Raw genomic sequence first — 26,174 nt, 5'->3', positions numbered from 1 at the left:
GAAGGTTAACCAGCTTTTACCTAAATCTAGAACATGTGTATGCCTTTAAACAGCACTAGGCTTATTAGATTAAAGCTTTGGTGCTGAAAATTATATATTCTTTAAAGCACTGCGACGTTTCGTTTTGGTATATGAATGGATACTCAAAGTAATAAAAATAGTATTTTTTGGGTTAAGGTCATTAGACCAGCCCTTCTCAACTTATTTACACCAGAGGAACACTTGAAATAATTTCCAAGTCTCCAGGAATCCTTGCTAAAATTGATTATTCAGGGGTGAGTGGGAAGAACATTCCTTACATTGGTGATCATCAGTGGAAAGAATGGAGCCATGCAGCTGACTCTGCCAAGTAACATGGTACACAGGACTATGCGGGCACCCCCAGATGTAAAGTCAATTAACCACAGCTCAGGGAAGTCCTAGCAACCTCTGGAAGAACCTTTGTTGAGAATGGCTACCTGAGACTCTAAACTCCTGTGGGGCAAGGATTTATTAGTACGGTTCTGTGTAGCATGTAAAAGACTAAGGACTATGTTGGTGCCATAGGCGTGCGCACAGGGTGTGCCAGGTGTGCCTGGGCAAACCCTTATCACCCTGTGCTGCGCAGATTCCCCCTGCTGCTTGGCTGCAGAGAAAGAGACTGGGGAATCTTTGTCCTCAGTCCCTTTCTCTGTGTCAAAAGTGAGACATCAGGGGTCTGTTTAGATTCCTGATAGTTCACCAAATGGGGCTCCTAAAAAATAAAAATAAATTCAAATAAATTATTGTAAAAAAATATTGTAAACAATAATAAATAAATAAAGAATAATATTGTTTTTATTTTTTTTAAAGAGTAAAAATAAACAAATAATTTAAATAAACTACTGACACCAATCTCTGCCCTACTGACATTGTCCCCTGCTCTACTGACACCAGGGGCGGACTGAGAACTCATGGGGCCCCCGGGCAATAGAAGATTATGGGGCCCCCAGGCGTACAGATGGCCACCATGCCAGGAGGCAGTGCAGAGGCAGGACAGTTAAAACCTCTGGATTTTTACTTTAAAAGCATGTCGGTTTCAGACATATCAGTGACAGATGTAAAAAAAAACACAAATTTTTACATACTGTCCCTGGTTTTATTGAGCCTGGCAACCCTGATGGGGCCCCCTAGTGGCATGGGGCCCTCGGGCAGTGCCCGAGAGCCCCAATGGTCAGTCCGCCCCTGACTGACACTGTATGTATGTATATATATATATATATATATATATATATATATACACAGACCTATGTGAGTTTGAGCTTTGGGGTGCACATCCTTATGCAAAAGGCTGCGCACACCTATGGTTGGTGCTATATTAAAAATAAAATGTGTATGTACCCATACACAAGCCAATTATAAGAAAATATTTCCTTGATTATGGCAACCTGTATTCTCAAACCAATTTGGCAATAAATGCATGCTAAACACATTTCTGTATTCTGTATTCTGCATTCATCCCTGGCTGGGTCAGAAACTGTCCAACCAAAAATGTTCTGTCCACGTCTAAAGATTTTTACTACTCTGCAAGACTTCTTATATAACCATTAGACCTATGCTTGCCAACTATGGAACACAAAATCGAATCTTTTCCATATCACTTTTAAGGCTTTTTATAGAATATATTATAACAAACTCATCCATTTTTTTCACCAGAAACTGTCCAGTCTGCTAAGAATGTTCTGACCATTTCTGAAGATTTGCATTACTCATTAAGGCTTCTTATATAGACCTATGCTGGCCAATTACAGAACATAATAATTGGAGCTGTTCCATATCACTTTTCAGGGCTTCTTATATAATAAATTTGATTTATGCTGTATACTGACTAATTATAGAACATAACAATCATATCTTTTCCATATCACTCTCTGGGACTTCTTATATAATATATTATACCTTTATACTGGCCAGTTATAGCACACAATAATCAGATCTTTTCCATATCACTCTTTAGGACTTCTTATTATTTTACCTTTATACTGGCCAGTTATATAATAATTATATATTTTCACTCTTTAAAGTGGATGTATACCCGAATTTTTTTATTTATTTTTTGATGTCACAATGTAGAAAATAAGATTTCCTATCATCTGTGCCCAGTCTTGCCACACATAGTTAATCCAGCTCTGAGCAATCCACTTTTATTGTTCAGTGAAAATTAACAGACTTCCAGATAAAATCCTGTCTAAATAAAAAGTCCTTTCCGTCCCCTTGCTTCGAGTAACAGGGTTTTTACATATCTCGTGCACTAGCTTGGACACATGCACATTCCTGGATGTTTATCATAATATGGGGGGTGATCCACAGTTTATTGTGAGAGGTAATGTATGTCACTCGAAGCAAGGGGACGGAAAGGACTTTTTATTTAGACAGGTTTTTATCTGGAAGTCTGTTAATTTTCACTGAACAATAAAAGAGGATTGCTCAGAGCTGGATTAACTCTGTGTGGTAAGACTGGGCACAGATGATAGGAAATCTTATTCTCTACATTGTGACATCAAAAAAGTGGTTTACATCCACTTTAAGGCTTCTTATATATTATATTAGACCTATTTACTGGAGAATAATAAAACATAATAATTTGATATTCCCCCATATAACTCTGTAAGGCTTCCTATATAACATATTAGACCTATATCCTGCCCAATTATAGAACATAATAATTTGATATTCCACATATCACTCTGTAAGGCTTCTTATATCAGACCTATATCCTGCCCAATTATAGAACATAATAATTTGATATTCTCCATATCCCTCTGTACATCCTATATAACATATTAGACCTATATACTGCCCAATTATAGAACATAATAATTTGATATTCCCCATATCACTCTGTAAGGCTTCCTATATCAGACCTATATACTGCCCAATTATAGAACATAATCATTTGATATTCCCCATATCACTCTGTACATCCTATATAACATATTAGACCTATATACTGCCCAATTATAGAACATAATAATTTCATATTCCCCATATCTCTGTATATCCTATATAACATAATAGACCTATATACTGCCCAATTATAGAACATAATAATTTCATATTCCTCATATCACTCTGTAAGGCTTCCTATATAACATACTAGACCTATATACTGCCCAATTATAGAACATAATAACCAGATCTTCTGTATATAGGATGTAACACTATGTACTATAGGTGACCTCATAATTAGCAGTAACCCATATCACCCAATCAATCAGCTTAGAGCCAAGAGAAAGATGAAAACTAGCATTTGATTGGCTGGTGTGGCTTCCAATACTTTGCCCTTTGCCTAAAGATGTTGATCCTTTCTCTAGAAATCTATTTGGCTGCAACATTTTGGGCAAACCCTTGCCAATCCACTAATAAAGGGTCCTGATGAAAATGTGTGACTCCTCCAGTCTTGATGTCCTAAAACGATCTATTATCTCGTGTGCCATCAGTGCCAATTGAATTCCCCCCTTCATTTCCAAATGGCGATTTCTACAATATTTATGGGTGAATGTACATTGGATTTTAGAGTTTAATGAACAAAGTAGCAATTCCAGGAATAAATATTTACACATTGAAAGATATGTAGCGTTTATCATGTATACACAGCCTTAAATGACACAATAGACAAGCTGGGATGCTTTTAGTGTCTGATCGGTGATTGTAAAGTGTAATTCCTGGCTACTATCTGTAAATTACAATGAATGGATGGTTTATGAAATAATACGGAGCCTGGCAGTGCCCTTACCTGTACCAGTCCAATCCCCTCTCGTAGTTCCTATCGAAGAAGTGGGATTCGGTGCCCATGGCTCTCACCTCTGGGTGCACCCGAATAAATTCCAGCACTGCCCTGGTGCCACCTTTTTTAACCCCTACGATGATGGCTTGGGGGAGCCTCTTGTGCCCGTAGCGGAGGGCAGTGGTGCTGTTGGCAGGGGAGTGAGTGTGGTGCTGGCTGGGTTTTGGTGGGGTGCCCGTTATTTGGGAAGGTTCAGTATGGTTCCTGCCAGTCCACTCAGTGTACGGTAGATCGGTGCTGGGAGAGGTGGAAGTAGCTCCGGAGGGTTGGCAGAGGGGCATCTTCTGCAGGAGTTTCTTGCCCCCCAGGATCGGAGGGTAAGGTGGGCAGCTGAGTTGCTGGTAGCCTCGGCTGTGCATGCTGGAGTGTCCCCGGAGGAGCAGGTTGTAGCAGAGGAGGGTGCAGGACAGGCAGAGGGTACATAGGAAGAGGTATCTCCTGGCCCTTCGGGGGCTCACTCTGGGTGCCATGACTCCATGCACAGGGGCCACATCGTGGCCCCTCCGGGCTCCTGCATGTGTGACTGTCCCGGTGAAGCTGCAGGCAGAGCCCGGCACTGATGGCTGGCACACCCCCTTCGTCTGAGATCAGCTGCTGGAGGAGGGAGGGAGGGCTCACCGGATCCCCCCACCCTGCTCCGACTACGGGGCACACACACCGAGCTGGGTACCGTGCCCTGACACTGCCTGCCACAGCACACAGTGCACCCAGATGTCTATCCTGTCTGGTATATACCAGAGCGCACCCCAGATATATACCCTGCCTGGTATATCACATGCAGTGCACCCCAGATAAGTCCCCTGCCTGGTACATCACATACAGAGCACCCCAGCTAAGTCCCCTGCCTAGCATATCACATACAGAGCACCCCAGATAAGTCCCCTGCCTAGCATATCACATACAGAGCACCCCAGATATGTCCCATGCCTGGTATATCACATGCAGAGCACCCTATATGCCCCATGCCTGGTATATCACATGCAGAGCACCCCAGATATGTCCCCTGCCTGGTATATCACATGCAGAGCACTCCATATATGCCCCATGCCTGGTATATCACATACAGAGCACCCCAGATAAGTCCCATGCCTGGTATATCACATGCAGAGCACCCCAGATATGTCCCATGCCTGGTATATCACATGCAGAGCACCCCAGATAAGTCCCCTGCCTGGTATATCACATGCAGAGCACCCCAGATATGTCCCATGCCTGGTATATCACATGCAGAGCACCCCAGATAAGTCCCCTGCCTGGTATATCACATGCAGAGCACCCCAGATACTTCCCATGCCTGGTAGATCACATGCAGAGCACCCCAGATAAGTCCCCTGCCTGGTATATCACATGCAGAGCACCCCAGATAAGTCCCCTGCCTGGTATATCACATGCAGAGCACCCCAGATAAGTCCCCTGCCTGGTATATCACATGCAGAGCACCCCAGATATGTCCCATGCCTGGTATATCACATGCAGAGCACCCCAGATAAGTCCCATGCCTGGTAGATCACACACTGAGCACCCCAGATACGTCCCCTGCCTGGTATATCACATGCAGCTATCGCACAGTGCACCCCAGAAATGTCACCTGCCTGGTATATAAAACAGAGCGCACCCAAGATCTGTACCCTGGCTGGTACATAACAAAGGACTAATCCCAGACCTGTCACCTGCCTGACATGTCACATAGGACTAATCCCAGATCTGCCAGCTGCCTGACATGTCACATAGGACTAATCCCAGATCTGTCACCTGCCCGACATGTCACATAGGGCTAATCCCAGATCTGTCACCTGCCCAACATGTCACATAGGACTAATCCCAGATCTGCCAGCTGCCTGACATGTACATAAAACTAATCCCAGATCTGTCACCTGCCCGACATGTCACATAGGACTAATCCCAGATCTGTCACCTGCCTGACATGTCACATAGGGCTAATCCCAGATCTGTCACCTGCCTGACATGTCACATAGGGCTAATCCCAGATCTGCCAGCTGCCTGACATGTACATACAACTAATCCCAGATCTGTCACCTGCCCGACATGTCACATAGGGCTAATCCCAGATCTGTCACCTGCCTGACATGTCACATAGGGCTAATCCCAGATCTGTCACCTGCCTGACATGTCACATAGGGCTAATCCCAGATCTGTCACCTGCCTGACATGTCACATAGGACTAATCCCAGATCTGTCACCTGCCTGACATGTCACATAGGGCTAATCCCAGATCTGTCACCTGCCTGACATGTCACATAGGGCTAATCCCAGATCTGTCACCTGCCTGACATGTCACATAGGGCTAATCCCAGATCTGTCACCTGCTCGACATGTCACATAGGGCTAATCCCAGATCTGTCACCTGCCTGACATGTCACATAGGACTAATCCCAGATCTGTCACCTGCCTGACATGTCACATAGGGCTAATCCCAGATCTGTCACCTGCCTGACATGTCACATAGGGTTAATCCCAGATCTGTCACCTGCCTGACATGTCACATAGGGCTAATCCCAGATCTGTCACCTGCCTGACATGGCACATAGGGCTAATCCCAGATCTGTCACCTGCCTGATATGTCACATAGGACTAATCCCAGAACTGTCACCTGCCTGACATGTCACATAGGACTAATACCAGACCTGTCGCCTGCTTGACATGTCACATAGGACTAATCCCAGATCTGTCACCTGCCTTGTATTCTACGGGGCTGCAGATCGGTCACCTGCCTGGCATATCACAAAGCGCTGACCCTATCCTGTGCTGCCTGGCATGTCACAGAGCGGACACAGGGTCATGGGTGGGTATGCCTCATCACACACAGATGACCTCAGATCCTTCACCTGCCTGGCACATGACACAGGTCTGGCCCCTGCTAAGTACAGTACTTCACACAAATGTCCCTAGATCTATCTCATGTTGTCTGACACATCGCACACACTGCACCCCAATATGTTCATTGTCTGGCACTTTGCACACAGCTGACCCCGGATTTGTGTCTCTAGAGCATTCAGCACTGAAACCCCAGAGACCTTACTGACTGATAGTGATTTATTACCTGGAAACCTGCCATTCCTAATCACCTGAACATCAGAGGACTTGTCTACTTATGTAAGAGACTTACATAGTTACATAGTTAGTCAGGTTGAAAAAATACACAAGTCCATATAGTTCAACCATAACAAATAAACAAACAAAATAAAAACCGTATAATCCCATACACTGAACTCCATACCCATACTCCATTCTTTCCAAGTGTTTATCTCTGTGCCACTCAATACCACAGTAACAAGATGGGTACATGCCTCTGTCATAGAGCATTAAAAGAACATTTGTGATAAATAACTCCCTGCTTGTTCTCTAACTCCCTGCTTGTCTCCCTCCCTCCTCTTCCTTCTTCTGCCTCCTTCCCCAGTATCTGTCTCTTTACTTTGCCATCTCCCTTTTATCTACTTTCTGTCTCCACATCTCTGTCTTTTCTTTATTAAACTTCTCTATTTATTCTTCTCCCTCCCCTCAACTCTCTATCTTCTTTACACAATTTCTTCTCTACATTCTTTTTACTCTGTTTATCATCCATACAGTATCACTGTCTACCTGCCTCTCTCTTCTTCACCCTTCCAGTATTATTTTTCTTACTATTGCTTTCTCTCTCTCTTCCTTTTTCCACTCTCTCGATCAACCCCACCTCTCTCTCTATCACCCCCCCCTTTCTCTCAATCTCCTCTCTCTTTTTTTTTCTCGATCAACCCCACCTCTCTCTCTCTCTCTCTATCACCCCCCCTCTCTCAACCTCCTCTCTCTCTTTCTCTCTCTATCAACCCCCCTCTCTCAACCTCTTCTTTTCTTTCTATCACCCCCTCTCTCTCAACCTCCTCTCTCTCTCTCTCTCTCTCTCTCTCTCTCTCAATCTCCTCTCTCGCTATCAACTCTCTCTCTATCAACTCTCTCTCTCTCTTTCAACCCCCACCCTCCTCTCTTGCTATGAACCCGACCTCTCAACCCTCTCTTTTTTTCACTCACTCTCCAATCTTTATAATTTTTCTTCCTATTGCTTTTCCTCTCTCTCTCTCTCTTCTTTATTTTTCTTGCTATTGCTGCATTCTCTCTTTCCTCATCTTTCTTCTTATTGCTCCACATTTTCTCTCTGTCTCTCTATCTCTGTTACCTCCACCCCACGCTTTTCACTAATTTTGCCCACGTTATAAAAACTCTTTCTTAACCCCCCCTCTCAATCCTTCTCTTTCCCTCCCACTTTCTCCCTCTATCTCTCTCCACCCTCTCTCTTTTTAATCACTCTCCTATCTTTAATTATTTTTCTTCCTTTTGCTTTCCACCTTTCTCTCTTCTCTCTCTCTCTCTCTCTCTCTCTCTCTCTCTCTCTCTCTCTCTCTCTCTCTCTCTCTATTTCCCTCTACTCTCTCTAGCCCCTCTCTTTCTTCACTCATTTTGACCTTTTTATATGTCTTCCTATTGCTTTTCCCCTTTCTCTCGTTCTCTCTCTCTCTCTCTCGTCTTCTTTATTTTTCTTGTTATTGCTCCATTCTCCCTCTTTATACATTTTCTTCCTGTTGCATACCCCCTCCTCCGTCTCTTTCTTTCTCTATATCTCTCTTTACTCACTCTATCCACTTTATCTTTCTTCCAATTGCTCCACACTCACACTTTCTCTATCTTTACCCCCACCCTTTTTTTACTCACTTTGACCTCTTTATTAATGTTCTTCCTATTGTATTCCACTCTCTCTATCTTTCTCACTCACTCTGCCCTTTTTTTCTTCCCATAGCTCCACACTCTCTCTCACTTTCTTTCCCCATCTCTTCCCTCCCCTCTCTTATCACTCATTTTGCTTGCTTTAATCATTTTCCTTCCTATTGCATCCCCCCCCTTTCTTTTATCCTTCCCTTTCCACTCTCCCTTGTTTACCTTCTTTCCTCCCTTATTATGTTTTTTTCTCTCTCTCTCCCCCCTTTTTTCCCTCTCTCCCTCTCTGGCTCTCCCCCTTCTTTCTTTACCCCTGTCCTATCTTCCTCTCTCCTTCTCCTGTCTCACTTCTTCCTTTCCCTCCCTCCCTCCCTTTCTATCTCTCTGTACTTCCCTTTCTCTCTTTCTATCTCCCTCCCCCTCCCTCTCTACCTTCCTGTCCCTCTCTCCCTCTCTTTCTATCTCCCTCCCTCTCTTTCTATCTCCCTCCATCCCTCTCTTTCTATCTCCATCTCCCTCTTTCTACCCCCCTCTGCCTCCCTCTCTTTCTATCTCATTGTGCCTTTCTCCCTCTCTTTCTATCTCACTCCCTTGCTCTCTTTCTATCTCCCACTCCCTCCCTCCATTCTTCTCTTTCTACCTCCCTGTCCCTCCCTCCCTCTATTTCTATCTCCCTCTCTTTCTATCTCCCTGTCCCTCCCTCCCTCTCCCTTCCTCTTTTTCTATCTCCCACTCCCTCCCCTCCTCTCTTTCTATCTCCCTCTCCCTCCCTCCTGTCTTTTTTGTCCTCGTTCTCTGATTAAACAAGAGGTAATAGCAGCAACAAGATTGGAAAACTAGCATTCTACGAGACACATTTATTATAATTAAATAAATTAATATAAAAAAATAAAAATAAGGCTGAGCTTAGTTATGGGAATTCATTTTCTGCCATTCACCCTGCTATTCACAAGAGTTATAAAATGTCGCTTGCACTATGGGGCAAATGGCAGCATATGCAAATGAGGATATTAGGCTAACGTCCTCTTGTGTGGAGCGCGGATGTGCCATGAATGTGGACTGAGCAGGATCAAGCATGGTGGGTCCCCATAGGGAATAATTCATAAAATATATAAAACTATGCCTACTTTTTTTTAGGTATGCTGCTTTGATTCAATCCAAGCATCCCCCTCCTCCACCATTCCTGCTGTAGCCATATGTCTGTAATGGAATGCAGCACATACAGGTAAACCTGTGTTAGCATAAGATAAACTGGCAGCAGGTGTTACTGCTGCACATAATGACAAGTCCTTAGGCAGGTAAAACACTTTACATATAGTACACTGTATGTTTTTGAACTGTATATTTTGCCGTTTGCCTGAAAATTTAGACCCCCACGTTTGTATGAGCATTATGTATCAGCAAAAATCCCCCCCCCCCCCAAAAAAAAAAATCAAGCATTCATCTGCATGCTTACCCCCTAAGTATAAATTCCTCCTCCTGCTGAAATCCTCTTCCCAGCACATATCTTTGCCAACCCCTGAGCTCAAATCCTCTCATTTGCCATAGGCCTCTAGCGCTAATCCACCCCCTGTGAAAAAAAATCCCCCTCCTAGTACAAATCCTCAACCCCTCATGTTTCCTCTCTTAGCACAAATCCCCCCCCCCCCCCACTCCAAATCCCCCCTTCAGTATAAATTCTCCCCAATCCCCCATCTTATTACAAATTCTCATAAATTCCCCTTAAGCACAAATCCCCCCCCCCCCCATATAAAATTTTCTAGCACAAACCCCCTAAAATTCCCCCTTCTAGCACAAATCTTTATCCCCCCATCCTCACTCCCAACACAAATCACTACTCCTAGCACACCTCCCCAAATTTCCCCTCCTAGAACAATTCTTATCCCCTGCTGCCCCCCAAATCTCCTCTCCCAACACAAATACCCTCCCCCCAACCTCTTTGTGGTGCCCCCCCCCACCTAACATGATATCACAGTGCCCAGTGACCTCCTGCCCACCCCTTGTCTCAGCCCTGCATGTTACTTTAGCGTAGTGGCCAGTGAAAAGCATGCCCTTCCCCCCCCAGATAACTAAAAAGATCATCATGTCAGTGGTAACTTATCTGAGAGGTCACAGTTGCTCATTGCTCAAGGTACGCCTGAAAACTTCTGGAGGAACCCTGATTGAGAAATGTTGATCTAGGCATTCCAGACAGCACAGTAGGGTCTGGACCTTACTTTACTTAAGCTGACCTTTGCCCGCACTGCAAGGGTTAAATGCTTGTTTCTGTCGAGGGGATTCAGTAGAACTTTTATTTACCAAATCCTCTGCTCCTGCAGACTCCTCTGCACTGCTAGACCAGTCATCGCAGCCTCTTCTTCCCTATGCTACGGCAATCTAAATTCTTCTGACATCATCAAAAGGAATCCAGGGACCATTTCCCTGCATTGGATGCTGAGGATGCTGGAGAAAGAGCATGGGTGAGCGCCATCTGCTGGGGAAGCAGAGGATCAGCGAAATAAAACTGCTTTGCTGGCCTAGACAGAAATAAGCAGTTAACCCTTACAGTGAAGGCACTGCCTCACTGCAGGGGGGGGGTAGGTTTCCTGGAGGTGATCTTTACGTCCCTTTAAATCGCGGCGCCCGCCGCGTGCCTTGCGAGTGTGGCCGCGGGTCGCAAGAACTCGATGTTCCCGGGAGTCCTGCGATTGCGGACGACAAGGGCAGAACAGGAGAATGACTTTGTAAACAAGGCATTCCCCTATTCTGCCTAGAGACACTGTCACTGATGACTGTTCCCCGTGATCGGGAACGGGCATCACTGACGTGTCATGTGTAGCCACGCCCCCTAACAGTAAGAATCACTCCCTAGGGAACACTTAACCCCTGCAGCGCCACCTAGTGGTTAACCCCTTCACTGCCAGTGTAATTTTTACAGTAATCAGTGCATTTTTATAGCACTGATCGCTGTAAAAATGACAATGGTCCCAAAATGGTGTCAAAAGTGTCCGATGTGTCCGCCACAATGTCACAGTCCCAGGGATGGACTGGCCATTGGCACTACAGGGAGTTTCCCGGTGGGCCGATGGCTCAGTGGGCCGGCTTTAGTGACAGCGGCCTGGGAGTTTCTCACTTGTGCCTAATCTTGTCCCATGAGGGAGGGGGGGGGCACCAAACTGATTCTTTGCCCCGGGAGAATTAATGTCTAGCTTCCCCACTGGTACTGCCTATAAGAGTACCAGTACCAGCCGTTCTACTCCAATAAAGTAAAACGGCTAGTGGCTAGTGAAGGGGGAGAGGTGGCTTGGATGGCCGGGGTGGTGCGGGAGTTGTCCGGCCGCTGTGGGAGAGAGAGACCTGTCAAAGTGGGCCAGTCTGGATGAAGTCCAGGGCCAAATTTTTGTCCCAGTCCATCCCTGCACAGTCCAGATAAAAATCGCTGATCGCCGCCATAACTAGTAAAAAAACAATTATTAATAAAAATGCCATAAAACAGTCCCCTATTTTGTAGATGCTATAACTTTTGCGCAAACCAATCAATAAACGCTTAGTCACAGCAAAATAAAATAAAACCTGACCGCTGACGCGTTTCGCACTGAAACTAGTGCTTAGTCATATGACTAAGCACTAGTTTCAGTGCGAAACGCGTCAGTGTCAGGTTTTATTTTATTTTGCTGTGACTTGTAGTGCTGTCCTTCTTTTAATAAAAGGCTACAATTTGTTCAGAGTGCGGCTGTCCAGAAATAATAATGGATCCATTCCTAAATTTCCCTTCTCTTGGTTCTTGCCATTACATTGGCCCAGATTCAGAGAGAATTTACGCCGGCGTATCTATAGATACGCCGCGTAAATTCAAATCTGCGCCAGCGTATCTTCTTTCTGTATTCAGAAAGCAAGATACGCCGACATTAGCCTAAGATACGACTGGCATAAGTCTCTTACGCCGTCGTATCTTAGGGTGCATTCTCACGCTGGCCGCTAGGTGGCGCTCCCGTCGTTTTCGGCGTAGAGTATGCAAATTACCTAGTTAAGCCGATTCACAAACGTACGTGCGCCCGGCGGTAGTTTTTTACGTTGTTTGCATAAGGCTTTTTCTGCGTAACGTTGCTCCTGCTATTAGGAGGCGCAGCCAATGTTAAAGCGGAGTTCCGGCCACAATTTCACTTTTTAAATATAAATACCCCTGTAATACACAAGCTTAATGTATTCTAGTAAAGTTAGTCTGTAAACTAAGGTCCGTTTTGTTAGGTTGTTACAGCATTTAGACACTTTATAAAATAGAAATTGACTGGGGCCATCTTAAGTGTGGGCATCATGAAGCCAGACTGTATGACTTCCTGGATTTCAGCCTTGCAGATCTCACACATGCTCAGTGCTGCACAAGCAGTGTCAGATCAGGTTTCAGCACCTGTGCTGTCCTTGTCACATGATTCTTTGAGACTGGGGAGTGCACAGACTCCTGGTAAGTTACACCCACTACATTCCCAGGAGTCTGTGCGGTGCATTAAGCACCTAGGTGCAGGAAGTGGGAAGATTAACTATTCTGCCTAGCAACAACACTTTGAAGGCATCTAAAAAAAAAAAAAAAAAATCGTAAAGGACTAATGACATTTTTTCAAAACTACTGATGTAATGTTATATTTATGGGTGGAACTCCAGTTTACTGTAAGTATGGACGTCGTTCCCGCTTCGAAATTTGAATTTTTTACGTTGTTTGCGTAAGTCGTTTGCGAATAGGGCTAGACGTAATTTACGTTCACGTCGAAACCAATGACGTCCTTGCGACGTCATTTGAAGCAATGCACACTGGGATATGTACACGGACGGCGCATGCGCAGTTCGTAAATCACGTCAATCACGTCAGGTCATCACATATTAGCATAAAACACGCCCCCCCTTCCACATTTGAATTATGCGGGCTTACGCCGGCCCCATTTACGCTACGCCGCCGCAACTTACGGAGCAAGTGCTTTGTGAATACAGCACTTGCTCCTGTAAGTTACGGCGGCGTAGCGTAAATACGATACGCTGCGCCGCCGTAACATTGCGCGCCCCTACCTGAATCTACCCCAATGTCTTTCTTGAAGTCCGGTGATTACTACACAACCTGAGAAATGTTGCTGCCCTGAAATCTCGTTGTTTATGAAGGCGATGTAGACGAGGCATGTACTTCAGACGTTCTCCGCAGAGCCCATCCAGCCTGCAATGCTAATGAGCACACCGACCAGTACAAGGGCAGAGGTGGAGGAAGGACTGTTTAATCTGCTGTCAAAGCCTTTCTTTTTTTTCTTCCAGCCGGGGTCAGCGTACTGGTCATACCTGCGAGAGACCTTTTCCAGTGAAATCCTTATTGTGTGGGCCATTAATAGAGACACTCGTCACAGGAGCTGAAAAATCAAAACCTCTCCGCCGCCGCCGTACCCTGTCTAAAGGAAAATTAATCTTTTCACAGTGTTTCCAGTCAATATGCAAATGAAAGGCTGGAGAGGAAATGGCAAGCCGAGGGGCCGTGGCTCAGCTATACCTTTACACAGTAACTTATTACAGATTTATTTATTAATGATGCGCAGAGGGCACTGGCTAAGAGCAAAGCGCAGTACCCCAGAATAACCAATTCCGTTAATTAAGATGGCTTGAATAAAGCAAGCCAACATTTTAAAGGGAAAGTCCTGTCGTTTTATCAAATCTGTGCAAAGCAACAGGTTCATAAAAATACAAATCTGTTTCAGCTGCTGCTTTATGCATTGACATAGCTGCAAATAGACCCAGTATATTCACCTGCTGACTTGGCACCATCCACAGGCAGTTTAACTCTTCAAAAAGACCCAGAAGCAATGGCGGCTGGTGCTCAATTTTTTTTGGGGGGGCGCAAACAAACGAAAAAAAAACAATTGCAGCCTCACTGTGCCCATCAAACGCAGCTACTGTGCCCATCAATTGCAACCACTGTGCCCATCAAAGGCAGCCACTGTGCCCATCAAATGCAGCCACTGTGCCCATCAAACGCCACCACTGTGCCATCAATCGTCGCCACTGTGCCATCAATCGTCGTAACTGTGCCATCAATTGTCGCCACTGTGCCATGCCATCAAATGCAGCCACTGTGCCATGCCATCAAACGCAGCCACTGTGCCATCATTTATCGCCACTGTGCCCATCAATTGTCACCACTGTGCCATGCCATCAAACGCAGCCACTGTGCCATCAATTGTTACCATTGTGCCATCAATTGTCGCCACTGTGCCCAGCAATTGTCGCCACTGTGCCCAGCAATTGTCACCACTGTGCCATCAATTGTCGCCACTGTGCCCAGCAATTGTCGCCACTGTGCCCAGCAATTGTCGCCACTGTTCCCTGCAAAATGCTGGCACTGTGCCCTGTAAAATGCCCCCCCCGCCTGGCACTTACCTTTCTGGGGTCAGCCATCCTGCTTCTACCGTCCCTCAATGTCAGAAAACCAGAACCGGTGAACCTGATTGGCTGAGACGCCTGTCAGTCTTATCCAAGGAACGCACCCCCTGTGCCTCCCTTGGATAAGCATCCGGAAGCCGATGGGCTGTAATCGGAAAGCCGCTGGCTCTGATAGGCACTTCCACAGCCAACCAGCTGCCGTTATTCAGATGGCCGGCGCTTGCCAGGGGGCCGGCCATCAGAATAGTCGGCGGCAGCGGCAATACATAGATTCATGCAATGCATGAATCTATGTATTGTATACAGTGGTGGTGCGAGAGCGAGAGGGGGTGGCATTCCGGCGCCCTCTATGGACGCACCGCCACTGCCCAGAAGGTCAATGCAATTTTACTTTAATGGAATGCTCTACCAGTCTTTTTGAAGTGTGGAAAGACAATGGCTTTTCTAATCTGTGAAGACAAAACACTAACTGAGGGAACATGGAAGAAACAGGGAGGGTCTAGCTTGGCTTGGTTAAAGAGGAAGTAACCCCCCCCCTAAAAACGGGGGGGGGGGGGAAACCTGCAAGAGAAAGGCATAATGAGCTAGTATGAATGGCTGAAATACGGCATTAATCCGAATAATGCCATTGACAAAAACGGCACGCTCAGTGCACCTGTCATTATTTTAAATATCTCCTAAACCGTGCAGGTTTAGGAGATATTTATTGCACCTATAGGTAAGCCTTAATCTAGGCTTACCTGTAGGTGTAAGTTGTGTGGTTGGGTTTACAACCACTTTAACTAGCACTAAAGAAGAAAAAGGGAGGTACAAGTAAACTAGTTGTAGTAGCCAATAACAAGCCACTAGATGCCAGCTTACATTGCTTTAATGCTGACCCAGGTAGTACAGTAGAACCTCGGCTTACAAGTAATGCGGTTAACGAGTATTTTGAAAGACTAGCAACTTTTTTTTAAAATTCTGAATCGGTTTGCGAGTGTTGACTTGCAAAACTAGCAGAATTCAAGCTAATGGGGAGTGCAGTACCGCATTTGGCCTGAGGTTCCGGGGAGCCACAGCCAAGCAGAGACGAGCGGTCCCGATCAGAGCCATTCTCAGCCGTTCGCAAATGCTTGAAAATTCTCAGTTCCTGGGTGTTTCTGAGCCTTTCCAAGGGTTTCCGAGGTCAGCCGAGCTGTCCCCGGGCCTTTCTGAGTGTTTCCGAGGCTCTCCGGCTCTCCCCCACCTCTGGTCACATGCGGTATTGCATGCCATTGAAGTCAATGCAGAACGACATATCTTCGTTTCCATTGACTTCTATGGGGGAACTCTCTTTGATATGCGAGTGCTTTGGATTACAAGAATTCTCCGGGAATGGATTATGCTCGTAATCCGAGGATTAGAGTTGTTTCCCATAACAGGATAAGGTGTGGGATTTTTGGTGATGCATGATGGATGAATACGATAGATATATGTGTAAAGGTTTAGTCAAACCCCAATCATCTGAATCATAAATACAATAAGCGTTTTATAGAAAAATAAGAAAAATGTATTAATACATATTTTGGAATAAATATATTTTTTAACAAATTATAAAAACAATCATATTTGGATAGAAAAAGTACTGTGTATGCAGATGGCTGCAAATAGTCTTCTTCATGCCACTCGTGTTGAAGGTTCAACTAGTTTCGCCCTGTATGGGCTTCGTCAGGAACCCACGGTGGGTGGTATTCTATGCAAAATAAAACATTTTGATAGAAAGATATAGACAAATAGAAATAATTATTTCTATTTGTCTATATCTTTCTATCTTTTTTTTATATCTAAGATGATGTCTAACCTCTACTGTTCATATGCAATGTTTCAGATATGAAATCCTGTTTATACGATATTATACTGTGATTTTTTTATTTTGCATTGAATACCACCCACCGTGGGTTCCTGACGAAGCCCCTGAAGGCCGGTGCTACCATTAGGCAAACTAGGCAGCCACCTATGGCGCACTGCTGCCTAGGGCACCCGGCCACTGGTGTTCCTACTTTCTTTTCTCTACAGCAAGCAACTAAGTTTCAGCATCAGCAAGCTGCTGCCACTCCGTTCACATAGTGTCAGAGGCATAGAGGCAGCGCAGGACTGTGTCTGTGTCCCGACTCCCGAATGAATGAATGAATGAAAGCAAACATTCATTGTTGGACATTGGTAGGCTGCATTGATGGGCACTGGTGAGGCTGCATTGATGGGGCGCTGGTGAGGCTGCATTTGATAACCACTATGTCAGTAGTTTAGAAAGAATGAGAGTGGGTTTACATCCACTTTAAGGTGTTATTTGAAATGAATAGGACCGCAATGCATCAATGTATAATGCGTGGTGCCGTGTCCTGCGGTAATGCAATGCATCGGTGTATAATGCGTGGTGCCGTGTGCTGCGGTAATGCAATGCATCAGTGTATAATGCGTGGTGCCGTGTGCTGCGGTAATGCAATGCATCGGTGTATAATGCGTGGTGCAGTGTGCTGCGGTAATGCAATGCATCAGTGTATAATGCGTGGTGCCGTGTGCTGCGGTAATGCAATGCATCGGTGTATAATGCGTGGTGCAGTGTGCTGCGGTAATGCAATGCATCAGTGTATAATGCGTGGTGCCGTGTGCTGCGGTAATGCAATGCATCGGTGTATAATGCGTGGTGCCGTGTGCTGCGGTAATGCAATGCATCGGTGTATAATGCGTGGTGCAGTGTGCTGCGGTAATGCAATGCATCAGTGTATAATGCGTGGTGCCGTGTGCTGCGGTAATGCAATGCATCGGTGTATAATGCGTGGTGCAGTGTGCTGCGGTAATGCAATGCATCAGTGTATAATGCGTGGTGCCGTGTGCTGCGGTAATGCAATGCATCGGTGTATAATGCGTGGTGCCGTGTGCTGCGGTAATGCAATGCATCGGTGTATAATGCGTGGTGCAGTGTGCTGCGGTAATGCAATGCATCGGTGTATAATGCGTGGTGCAGTGTGCTGCGGTAATGCAATGCATCGGTGTATAATGCGTGGTGCCGTGTGCTGCGGTAATGCAATGCATCGGTGTATAATGCGTGGTGCAGTGTGCTGCGGTAATGCAATGCATCGGTGTATAATGCGTGGTGCAGTGTGCTGCGGTAATGCAATGCATCGGTGTATAATGCGTGGTGCAGTGTGCTGCGGTAATGCAATGCATCGTTGTAAAGAAGCCTTCAAAAGAAACTCCAGGCAAACAGCAAGCCACACAGATGAGATCTATCTACACATATATATATATATATACAGTATACATGAGCTCTGTCAGTAATTATGTGCACTCTTGTGATCCAGGAGCCCATGACAGCCATTGGTGACCTCAATTTTCTCTACTGCAGTTAGGCAATATCCCTTGGTCACCTCCCTGCCCCCAACATATATTTGAGCGTGTTTACAGCACAAGAGGCTGTCATTCAGTACTTTGGATGCATGCTGATGAAGTCATTGATAGAAATGCGCTCAGGGTACTACCTCGTCCTCACCCAATGTGTAAACTGTGTGCAGGGGTTACACAATGGGGTTTAGGTAAGGTCCAGACCTTTGTGTATTGGAACACGCACAAAATCACGCGCTTTCCCAACACACAGAGAAACAGTGGCCCGGATTCAGAAAGAGATACGACGGCATATCTCCTGATACGCCGTCGTATCTCTGAGTGCGGGAGGTCGTATCTATGTGACTGATTCATAGAATCAGTTACGCATAGATATCCCTAAGATCCGACAGGTGTAATTGTTTTACACCATCGGATCTTAGGCTGCAATTCCAGGCTGGCCGCTAGGTGGTGCTTCTGTATTTTTACGTGAGGAATATGCAAATGAGGATTTACGCCGATTCAGAAACGAACGACCGCCCGGCGTTTTTTTTTTACGTTGTTTGCGTTCGGCTTTTTCCGGCGTATAGTTATAGGTTTTTTCTGAATAAAGAACTTGCGCCCAAAGTTAGAGCGGCGTAACGTATCAGAGATACGTTACGTGGGCCGGACAGATACAGCATTGTATCTGAATCCGGCCCAGTGTCCTTTAGCAGACGCACAGCGGCGTCATTAACTCTCATTAACTGTAATGGCACATCTGCGTGCACATTTTTGCATGCGCTAAACAGCATTGTGCACAGCACCGTATGGTTTGGCGTACCGTGTTTTTTGTAAAAAAAAACAGGACTTCTTTACTGTGTTTCTCCTGGCAAGAAAAAAATAGGCTGCTACACACACGACACATGGGAGCAGAAAATATCGCAGAAACGCACATGCTTGGTCGCGCCTGTATAGGTGTGTGCGCCAAGCCTTACAAGGAGTTTTTTAATCTAAAAATATTCAAATGCTAATGTTATCCACTTCACCTCTGGAAGATTTACCCCCCTTAATGACCAAGCCATTTTTAGTGATACGGTACTGCGTCAATTTAACTTACAATTTTTATATTTTTTTTATTTTTACTAGTAATCGCGGCGATCAGCAACTTATAGCGGGGCTGCAATATTGCGGCAGACAAATTCGGACATTGAACTGACACTTTTGGCACTCTGTCTGCTATTCCGAACTCTTCATAACACCCTCTACCTAGACTAAGGCCCCTGTTCCAGCTGAAGAACCACAGTCACAAAGCATGATGCTGCCACCACCATGCTTCACGGTGGGTATGGTGTTCTTTTGGTTATGTGCAGTGTTGTTTTTGCACCAAACATATCTTTTGGAATTATGGCCAAAAAGTTCAACCTTGGTTCCCTCAGACCCTAACACATTTTCCCACATGCTTTTGGGAGACTTAAGATGTGTTTTTGCAAAATTTAGGCTTGGATGTTTTTCTTCACTTTACCCCATAGCCCAGAAATATGAAGAATACGGGAGATTGTCACATGTACCACACAGGCAGTACTTTCAGATATTCCTGCAGCCTCTTTTAATATTGCTGTAGGCCTCTTGGCAGCCTCCCTGACCAGTTTTCTTCTTGTCTTTTCATCAATTTTAGAGGGACTTCTAGTTCTCGGTAATGTCACTGTTGTGCCATATTTTCTCCACTTGATGATGAATGTCTTCACTGTGTTCCATGGTATATCTAATGCCTTGGAAATTCTTTTGTACTCTTCTTCTGACTGATACCTTTTAACAATGAGATCCCTCTGATGCTTTGGAAGCTCTCTGCAGACCATGGCTATTGCTGTAGGATGCAACTAAGAAAATGTCAGGAAAGACCTACTAGAACAGTTGAACTTTATTTGGTTATTCAGAGGCACTTTAAATGATGGCAGTGTGAGTTTGAATGTGATTGCTTAATTCTGAACACAGCTACACCCCAGTTATAAGAGGGCGTGCACACTTGTGCAACTACATTATTTTATTTTTACTTCTACCCCTAAAAGATTTCAGTTTGTTGTTCAATAGAGTTGTACAGTTTATAGGGCACATTAAAGGTGAAAAAGTTCAGAAATTATTTATCTTTGTCTAATTTTTTTACATCACAGAAACCTAAAAATTTTAACAGGGGTGTGTAGACTTTTTGGCCCAGATTCACAAAAGAGATACGACGGCGTATCTCCAGATACGCCGTCGTATCTCTGAGCCGTCGTATCTATGCGCCTGATTCTTAGAATCAGTTACGCATAGATATCCATTAGATCTGACAGGCGTAAGTCTCTTACGCCGTCGGATCGTAACTGCATTTTTTGGCGCTTCCGTCGAAATCCGCGTCGAGTATGCAAATTAGCTAGATACGCGAATTCCCGAACGTACGCGCGGCCGACGCAGTGAAGTTACGACGTTTACGTTAGGCTTTTCCCGGCGTATAGTTGCCCTTGCTATATGAGGCGCAGCCATTGTTAAGTATGGCCGTCGTTCCCGCGTCAAATTTTTAAAAAGTTACGTCGTTTGCGTAACTCGTCCGTGAATGGGGCTGGACGTAATTTACGTCCACGTCAAAACCAATACGTCCTTGCGGCGTATTAGGAGCAATGCACACTAGGAGATTTCCACGGACGGCGCATGTGCCGTTCGTGAAAAACGTCAATCACGTCGGGTCACAGTAGTTTAACATAAAACACGCCCCCCCCTTCCACATTTGAATTAGGCGGGCTTACGCCGGCCGATTTACGATACGCCACCGCAACTTACGGAGCAAGTGCTTTGAGAAAACAGCACTTGCCCGTGTACGTTACGCCGCCGCTAAGATACGCCATTCTATGAGAATCTGGCCCTTTATATCTACTGTACCTAAAATAAAAAATGTCTTTCAGTTTACAGTATTGTTGTCTTGATACCGATACTAGTATTGGTATCTAGGTTGCTGTCAGCTTTGGCTTCCATCTGCGTCTTCTCCTCCTCGGCAGAAAATACAATTGCTTCTCCTCTAGGCCAATTGGGTCTCAAGACTCGCTTCCTGATTGGCCGGGAAGAGAAGTAGAAAGACAATAGCGAATATTAATTCACTATTGTCACACAACTGGGTGGGCCTAGGGCACAGTGCTCTGCACTCCAAGCCCACCCTTTTTTTAAGCCAATTAAAACCTCAGGCTCTAATAATGTGCTTTAAAAACTAAAAATACATACATCTACATCTGCATGTAGATTAGGGGCCGGGCGAATGGATTAGAGGGGCGGCACCCCTAATGGAGCAGCCGCCACTGGTTATAAGAGAGTTTCATTTAGTGTTGAGAAATCTCTGATTCTTCTATTGTGTTTAACTCCTTGCTGACCACGTTATGCATAGAGATGGCCTTTAATGAATACATGCTACATATACACTATATTACCAAAAGTATTGGGATGTTTGCCTTTACATGCACATGAAGTTTAATGGCATCCCAGTCTTAGTCTGTAGGGTTCAATGTTGAGTTTGCCTATCCTTTGCCGCCATAACCCAAAGTTGTTCTAATTAAGTTGAGGTCAGGACTGTGTGCAGGCCAGTCACATTCCTCCACCCCAAACTTGCTCATCCATGTCTTTATGGACCTTGCTTTGTGCACTGGTGTGCAAGTCATGTTGGAACAGGAAGGGGCCATCCCCAAACTGTTCCCACAAAGTTGGGAGCATGGAAATTTCCAAAATATTTTGGTATGCTGATGCCTTAAGAGTTCCCTTCACTGGAAATAAAGGGCCAAGTCCAACCCCTGAAAAACAACCCCACACCAAATTATTTGGACCAGTGCACAAAGCAAGGTCCATAAAGACATGGATGAGGGTGTTTGATGTGGAGGAACTTGGCTAGCCTGCACAAAGCCCTGACATCAACCCGATAGAACACCTTTGGGATGAATTAGAGCGGAGACTGCAAGCCAGGCCTTCTCGTCTAACATCAGTGCCTGACCTCACAAATGCGCTTCTGGAAGAATGGTCAAACATTCCCATAGACACCCTCCTAAACCTTGTGGACAGCCTTCCCAGAAGAGTTGAAGCTATTATAGCTGCAAAGGGTGGGCCAACTCAATATTGGACCCTACGGACTAAGAATGAGATGCCATTAATGTTAATGTGCGTGTAAAGGCAGGCGTCCCAATACTTTTGGTAATATCGTGTATATATATCTGTAGCGCTACCCCCGCAGGAGCCGCTGGTTATAGATTGGGATGGCGTGTTACCTCTATGAGCGTCTAGGGGTAGATAGTTGAGAGCAGCAATAATGGAATGTCCAAGCAGCAGGTGTCTTTCTTGTGCTTTTATTCTTGCCAAACGCGGCAAACAATAAACTTGAGGTAGATAGGTAAAAGATGGGTGAGGAGGAGTGTGAAGGATATGTCAGTGTAATTCTCCCTGCTTGGTTAAATTGTGGGTTAGAGGTAAAATGGATTCATGTGTTACAAGCTATTGACATGTTAATGACCCGTCTGCAGCTAGCTCCTTATTTCAAAGGGATGTTAATCCTGTTTACTGTGATTAGAGATGACTCATGTTATGTATTCTGATTGCTTCATTATGCGGTGCCAGGCTGCCCAGCTAATATGTTCTGTACACCTTGTAATTAACTTCCCTGATGTCATTATTTAAAGAAAATGTGTCTCAGGTCGGCGTCGAATTGTCTGGCTATATTCTGTATGAGAAACTCCAGAGTGTGTGAAAAGGGGGTGGAGCTCCCATTGTTCCTTGATTAAGGAACTGTATTTATAACCAGCAGCAAGCTGCCAATAAATCAGTCTTGGTTTCAGCATTCAGTCTTGACTCATGTGTGGATGATCCTGTGATGTTCTTGTATGGAGAGGAGGGAATGCTTGACGGGGATATCATACCGATACCGTCACAATTGGTTGGCAGCAGAGGGATTTTCCCTTCTACTCTCCCTTACACCAGGATTCCAAGCAGACACTGGGAACAGTGAATGGAAGGCTGCTACACCCTGCTTAAAAGAAAGAACTACTGGAAGTTCGTGGAAGGATTGCTAGCAACAAAACCAAGCGGGTCATCATAGCAGAATTAATGGAGCTAGACCAGGAGAACGTGATTGCAGCAACGCCAGCAGTACAAGAGATGGAGACACCAGTGATTCAGGAAGAGGAATCACCAGCCAACAAGCTAATGAGAGAGAAGCTAGCGTGGTTCGGCCCGAACCCAACGCCGGATGTGGTGCTGAAAGTGATGGACCTGTTAGTAAACGCAGAACTACAGGAGGCTAAACAAATAAGAGACGCAGAGCTACAGAAGGATAAACAAATAAGAGACGCAGAACTACAGTTAAAACTGGCAGCAGTCCAACAAGCAGCCGCACATTCTCCAAACAGTGAGTACAGCACAGCAGACACAAGGAAGATTCCGTTTAGCGCTTTTAAAGCTTTTGATGAAAAGGACTGTGAAATTGATAACTACCTGGCAGATTTTGAGAGACAATGTAACCTGCACCGAATAGCTAGAGGAGAGTGGGTTGCAATATTGTCAGGCAAACTGTCAGGCAAAGCTTCTGATGCTTTCCGGACCGTGCCAGATCAGGATATCCATAGCTACGCCAGGGTTAAAGAAGTGCTCCTGGCTCGTTGTGCAGTAACCCCAGAGTCCCACCGACAGAAGTTCAGGGACTCACGCAAAACCACGAAAGACTCTTACGCGGAATGGGCATGCCAGTTGTCCCTGTCGGCCTCTAACTGGGTTAACAGCAGCCAGGCCACCACCGCAGAGGACATTTTGCAACTAATGCTCCTGGAGCAATTTTACAATCACATCCAGACGGATGTCAAAGATTGGGTGAGAGATCGCAGGCCCATGACTCTACCAGAGGCCGCGAAGTTGGCGGATGAATATGCGGATACTCTCAAGACAAACCAGGTCACACCACGGGTACAACCTCCACGACCAACGGCGCCCTCACACCCACCAGCCGCTAGATACCAACCGCCTAACAGACCGATGACATCGAGCCCTCGCTATCCACGCCAGGAGGACAACGAACAACGCTGCTTCCGGTGCAAACAGTTGGGTCACTTCAAGCAGAATTGCCCCCTGAATGACAACACCAGATCAAATTGGTCTCAACCTGGGTACCGCCCACCAGCAGCAGCCCATTGTGTAGACTCGGCTTGGGATCCCCAGGAGCTGGGTCAGGAAGAACCATTGGGCACCCCTTACGAAGCCCTCATGGTACAATCTGTTATTACGGACAACAGGGAACACCATTGTCAGCTGGTCATGGGCAACAGCCATGAGCCGGAGGGGCCTTGGAGGGAGCTGGGCAGAAAGAGGCACCGCCAGCTACCCTCCAAGAAGAAGAGGTCCTGGAAGTCATATAACCAGCGGACCTGGGAGGAGAAGAAGCGACTGGAGGAGATGGAATCGCAGCGGGCGCCCCAGATGAGGGCCGAGATGTTCGCCAAGGGCCCACCGGTGGCCCCTTACACCACCACCCAGTTCCTGATGATGAAGGACCATGTGGAAAGCCTGCAGGACATGAGCAAGCAGGAGCTGATCCGTGAATACATGGAGCTGGAGGAGTGCATAAGAGGCATGGAGGAGGAGAACAACCGCCTGAGGTCACAGCAGGCCGACCCCCCCAGGCTCCATGAACTGGAGATGGAGCTGGAGAAGCTCCAAGAGGAGAACCGGCGGCTGCGGAGGGAGCAGGGGGTGGCTGACCTTATGGGGCTCTGATTCCCCTCCCCCCCGGACTCTGAGCACCAGTGCTACAGCATTTCAACAAATATAACTTTTCCTTTTTATGAATCTCCTGTGATTGTCACTTCAGAGCCATAACCTGCCCCTCCCATAGCGGGACACCTAGACGGCGGCGCACAGACCCATTCGCCGTCTTCACACTGACTTCTGGTGACTCTGCAGATCGCACAAAGACTTGGGGACTGACCGGCGTGTGATCTGACGACCCGGTGGCATACCTTAGTCGGAAGCAGTTACCAATGGAGGTCAGTCACGCCAAACGGAGTTAACCTCGGACTAAAAGCTCTGAACCCGTCAACCCTACTGGACCAGGGAAGGTCCAACCGGGTTTGCCGTAGCAGGGAGAAAAAGGGGGGCCATTGTGAAGGATATGTCAGTGTAATTCTCCCTGCTTGGTTAAATTGTGGGTTAGAGGTAAAATGGATTCATGTGTTACAAGCTATTGACATGTTAATGACCCGTCTGCAGCTAGCTCCTTATTTCAAAGGGATGTTAATCCTGTTTACTGTGATTAGAGGTGACTCATGTTATGTATTCTGATTGCTTCATTATGCGGTGCCAGGCTGCCCAGCTAATGTGTTCTGTACACCTTGTAATTAACTTCCCTGATGTCATTATTTAAAGAAAATGTGTCTCAGGTCGGCTTCGAATTGTCTGGCTATATTCTGTATGAGAAACTCCAGAGTGTGTGAAAAGGGGGTGGAGCTCCCATTGTTCCTTGATTAAGGATTTAGCTTGTAAAACTGTATTTATAACCAGCAGCAAGCTGCCAATAAATCAGTCTTGGTTTCAGCATTCAGTCTTGACTCATGTGTGGATGATCCTGTGATGTTCTTGTATGGAGAGGAGGGAATGCTTGACGGGGATATCATACCGATACCGTCACAAGGAGAATTTGCAGATTCAGGCCTATCAACGATGGAAACAATCCTGCTTCCAGCGACACTTTAACTTCGTCGCCACTCCAGCCGGAGTGGGTATAGTGTACCTGGACAGGCCTCTCACACCGACCTGGCAGCCAGGGTATCACTCGGAACTTTGAGAAGGCAACAAGTCTCTGCCACAGACTTGGTAGGGATGAAATTTAGAGTAGAACCTCTGCCACAGGCCCTTTTTCTCTAGAATGTAAATAGTGAAATAAATCTTACGTAGTAGTATT

The 26,174-nt window shown here is 45.8% G+C and overlaps 1 protein-coding gene across 1 annotated transcript in view; it reads right to left on the bottom strand.

Moving 5' to 3' along the window:
• Nucleotides 1-26,174, bottom strand: part of LOC120944390 (heparan sulfate glucosamine 3-O-sulfotransferase 2-like) — a 79,365-nt gene that overhangs the window by 49,805 nt on the left and 3,386 nt on the right. Inside the window, exon 3 of the mRNA XM_040358448.1 lies at nt 3,755-4,380. Coding sequence (XP_040214382.1) covers nt 3,755-4,380 — 626 coding nt within the window. The remainder of the gene's footprint in view (nt 1-3,754; nt 4,381-26,174) is intronic.

The sequence above is a fragment of the Rana temporaria genome, chromosome 6, assembly GCF_905171775.1.
Source record: "Rana temporaria chromosome 6, aRanTem1.1, whole genome shotgun sequence".
Classification (NCBI taxonomy): domain Eukaryota; kingdom Metazoa; phylum Chordata; class Amphibia; order Anura; family Ranidae; genus Rana; species Rana temporaria.
The sequence above is the reverse complement of the archived record's forward strand: the minus strand, read 5'-3'. Positions and strand labels throughout refer to the sequence as shown.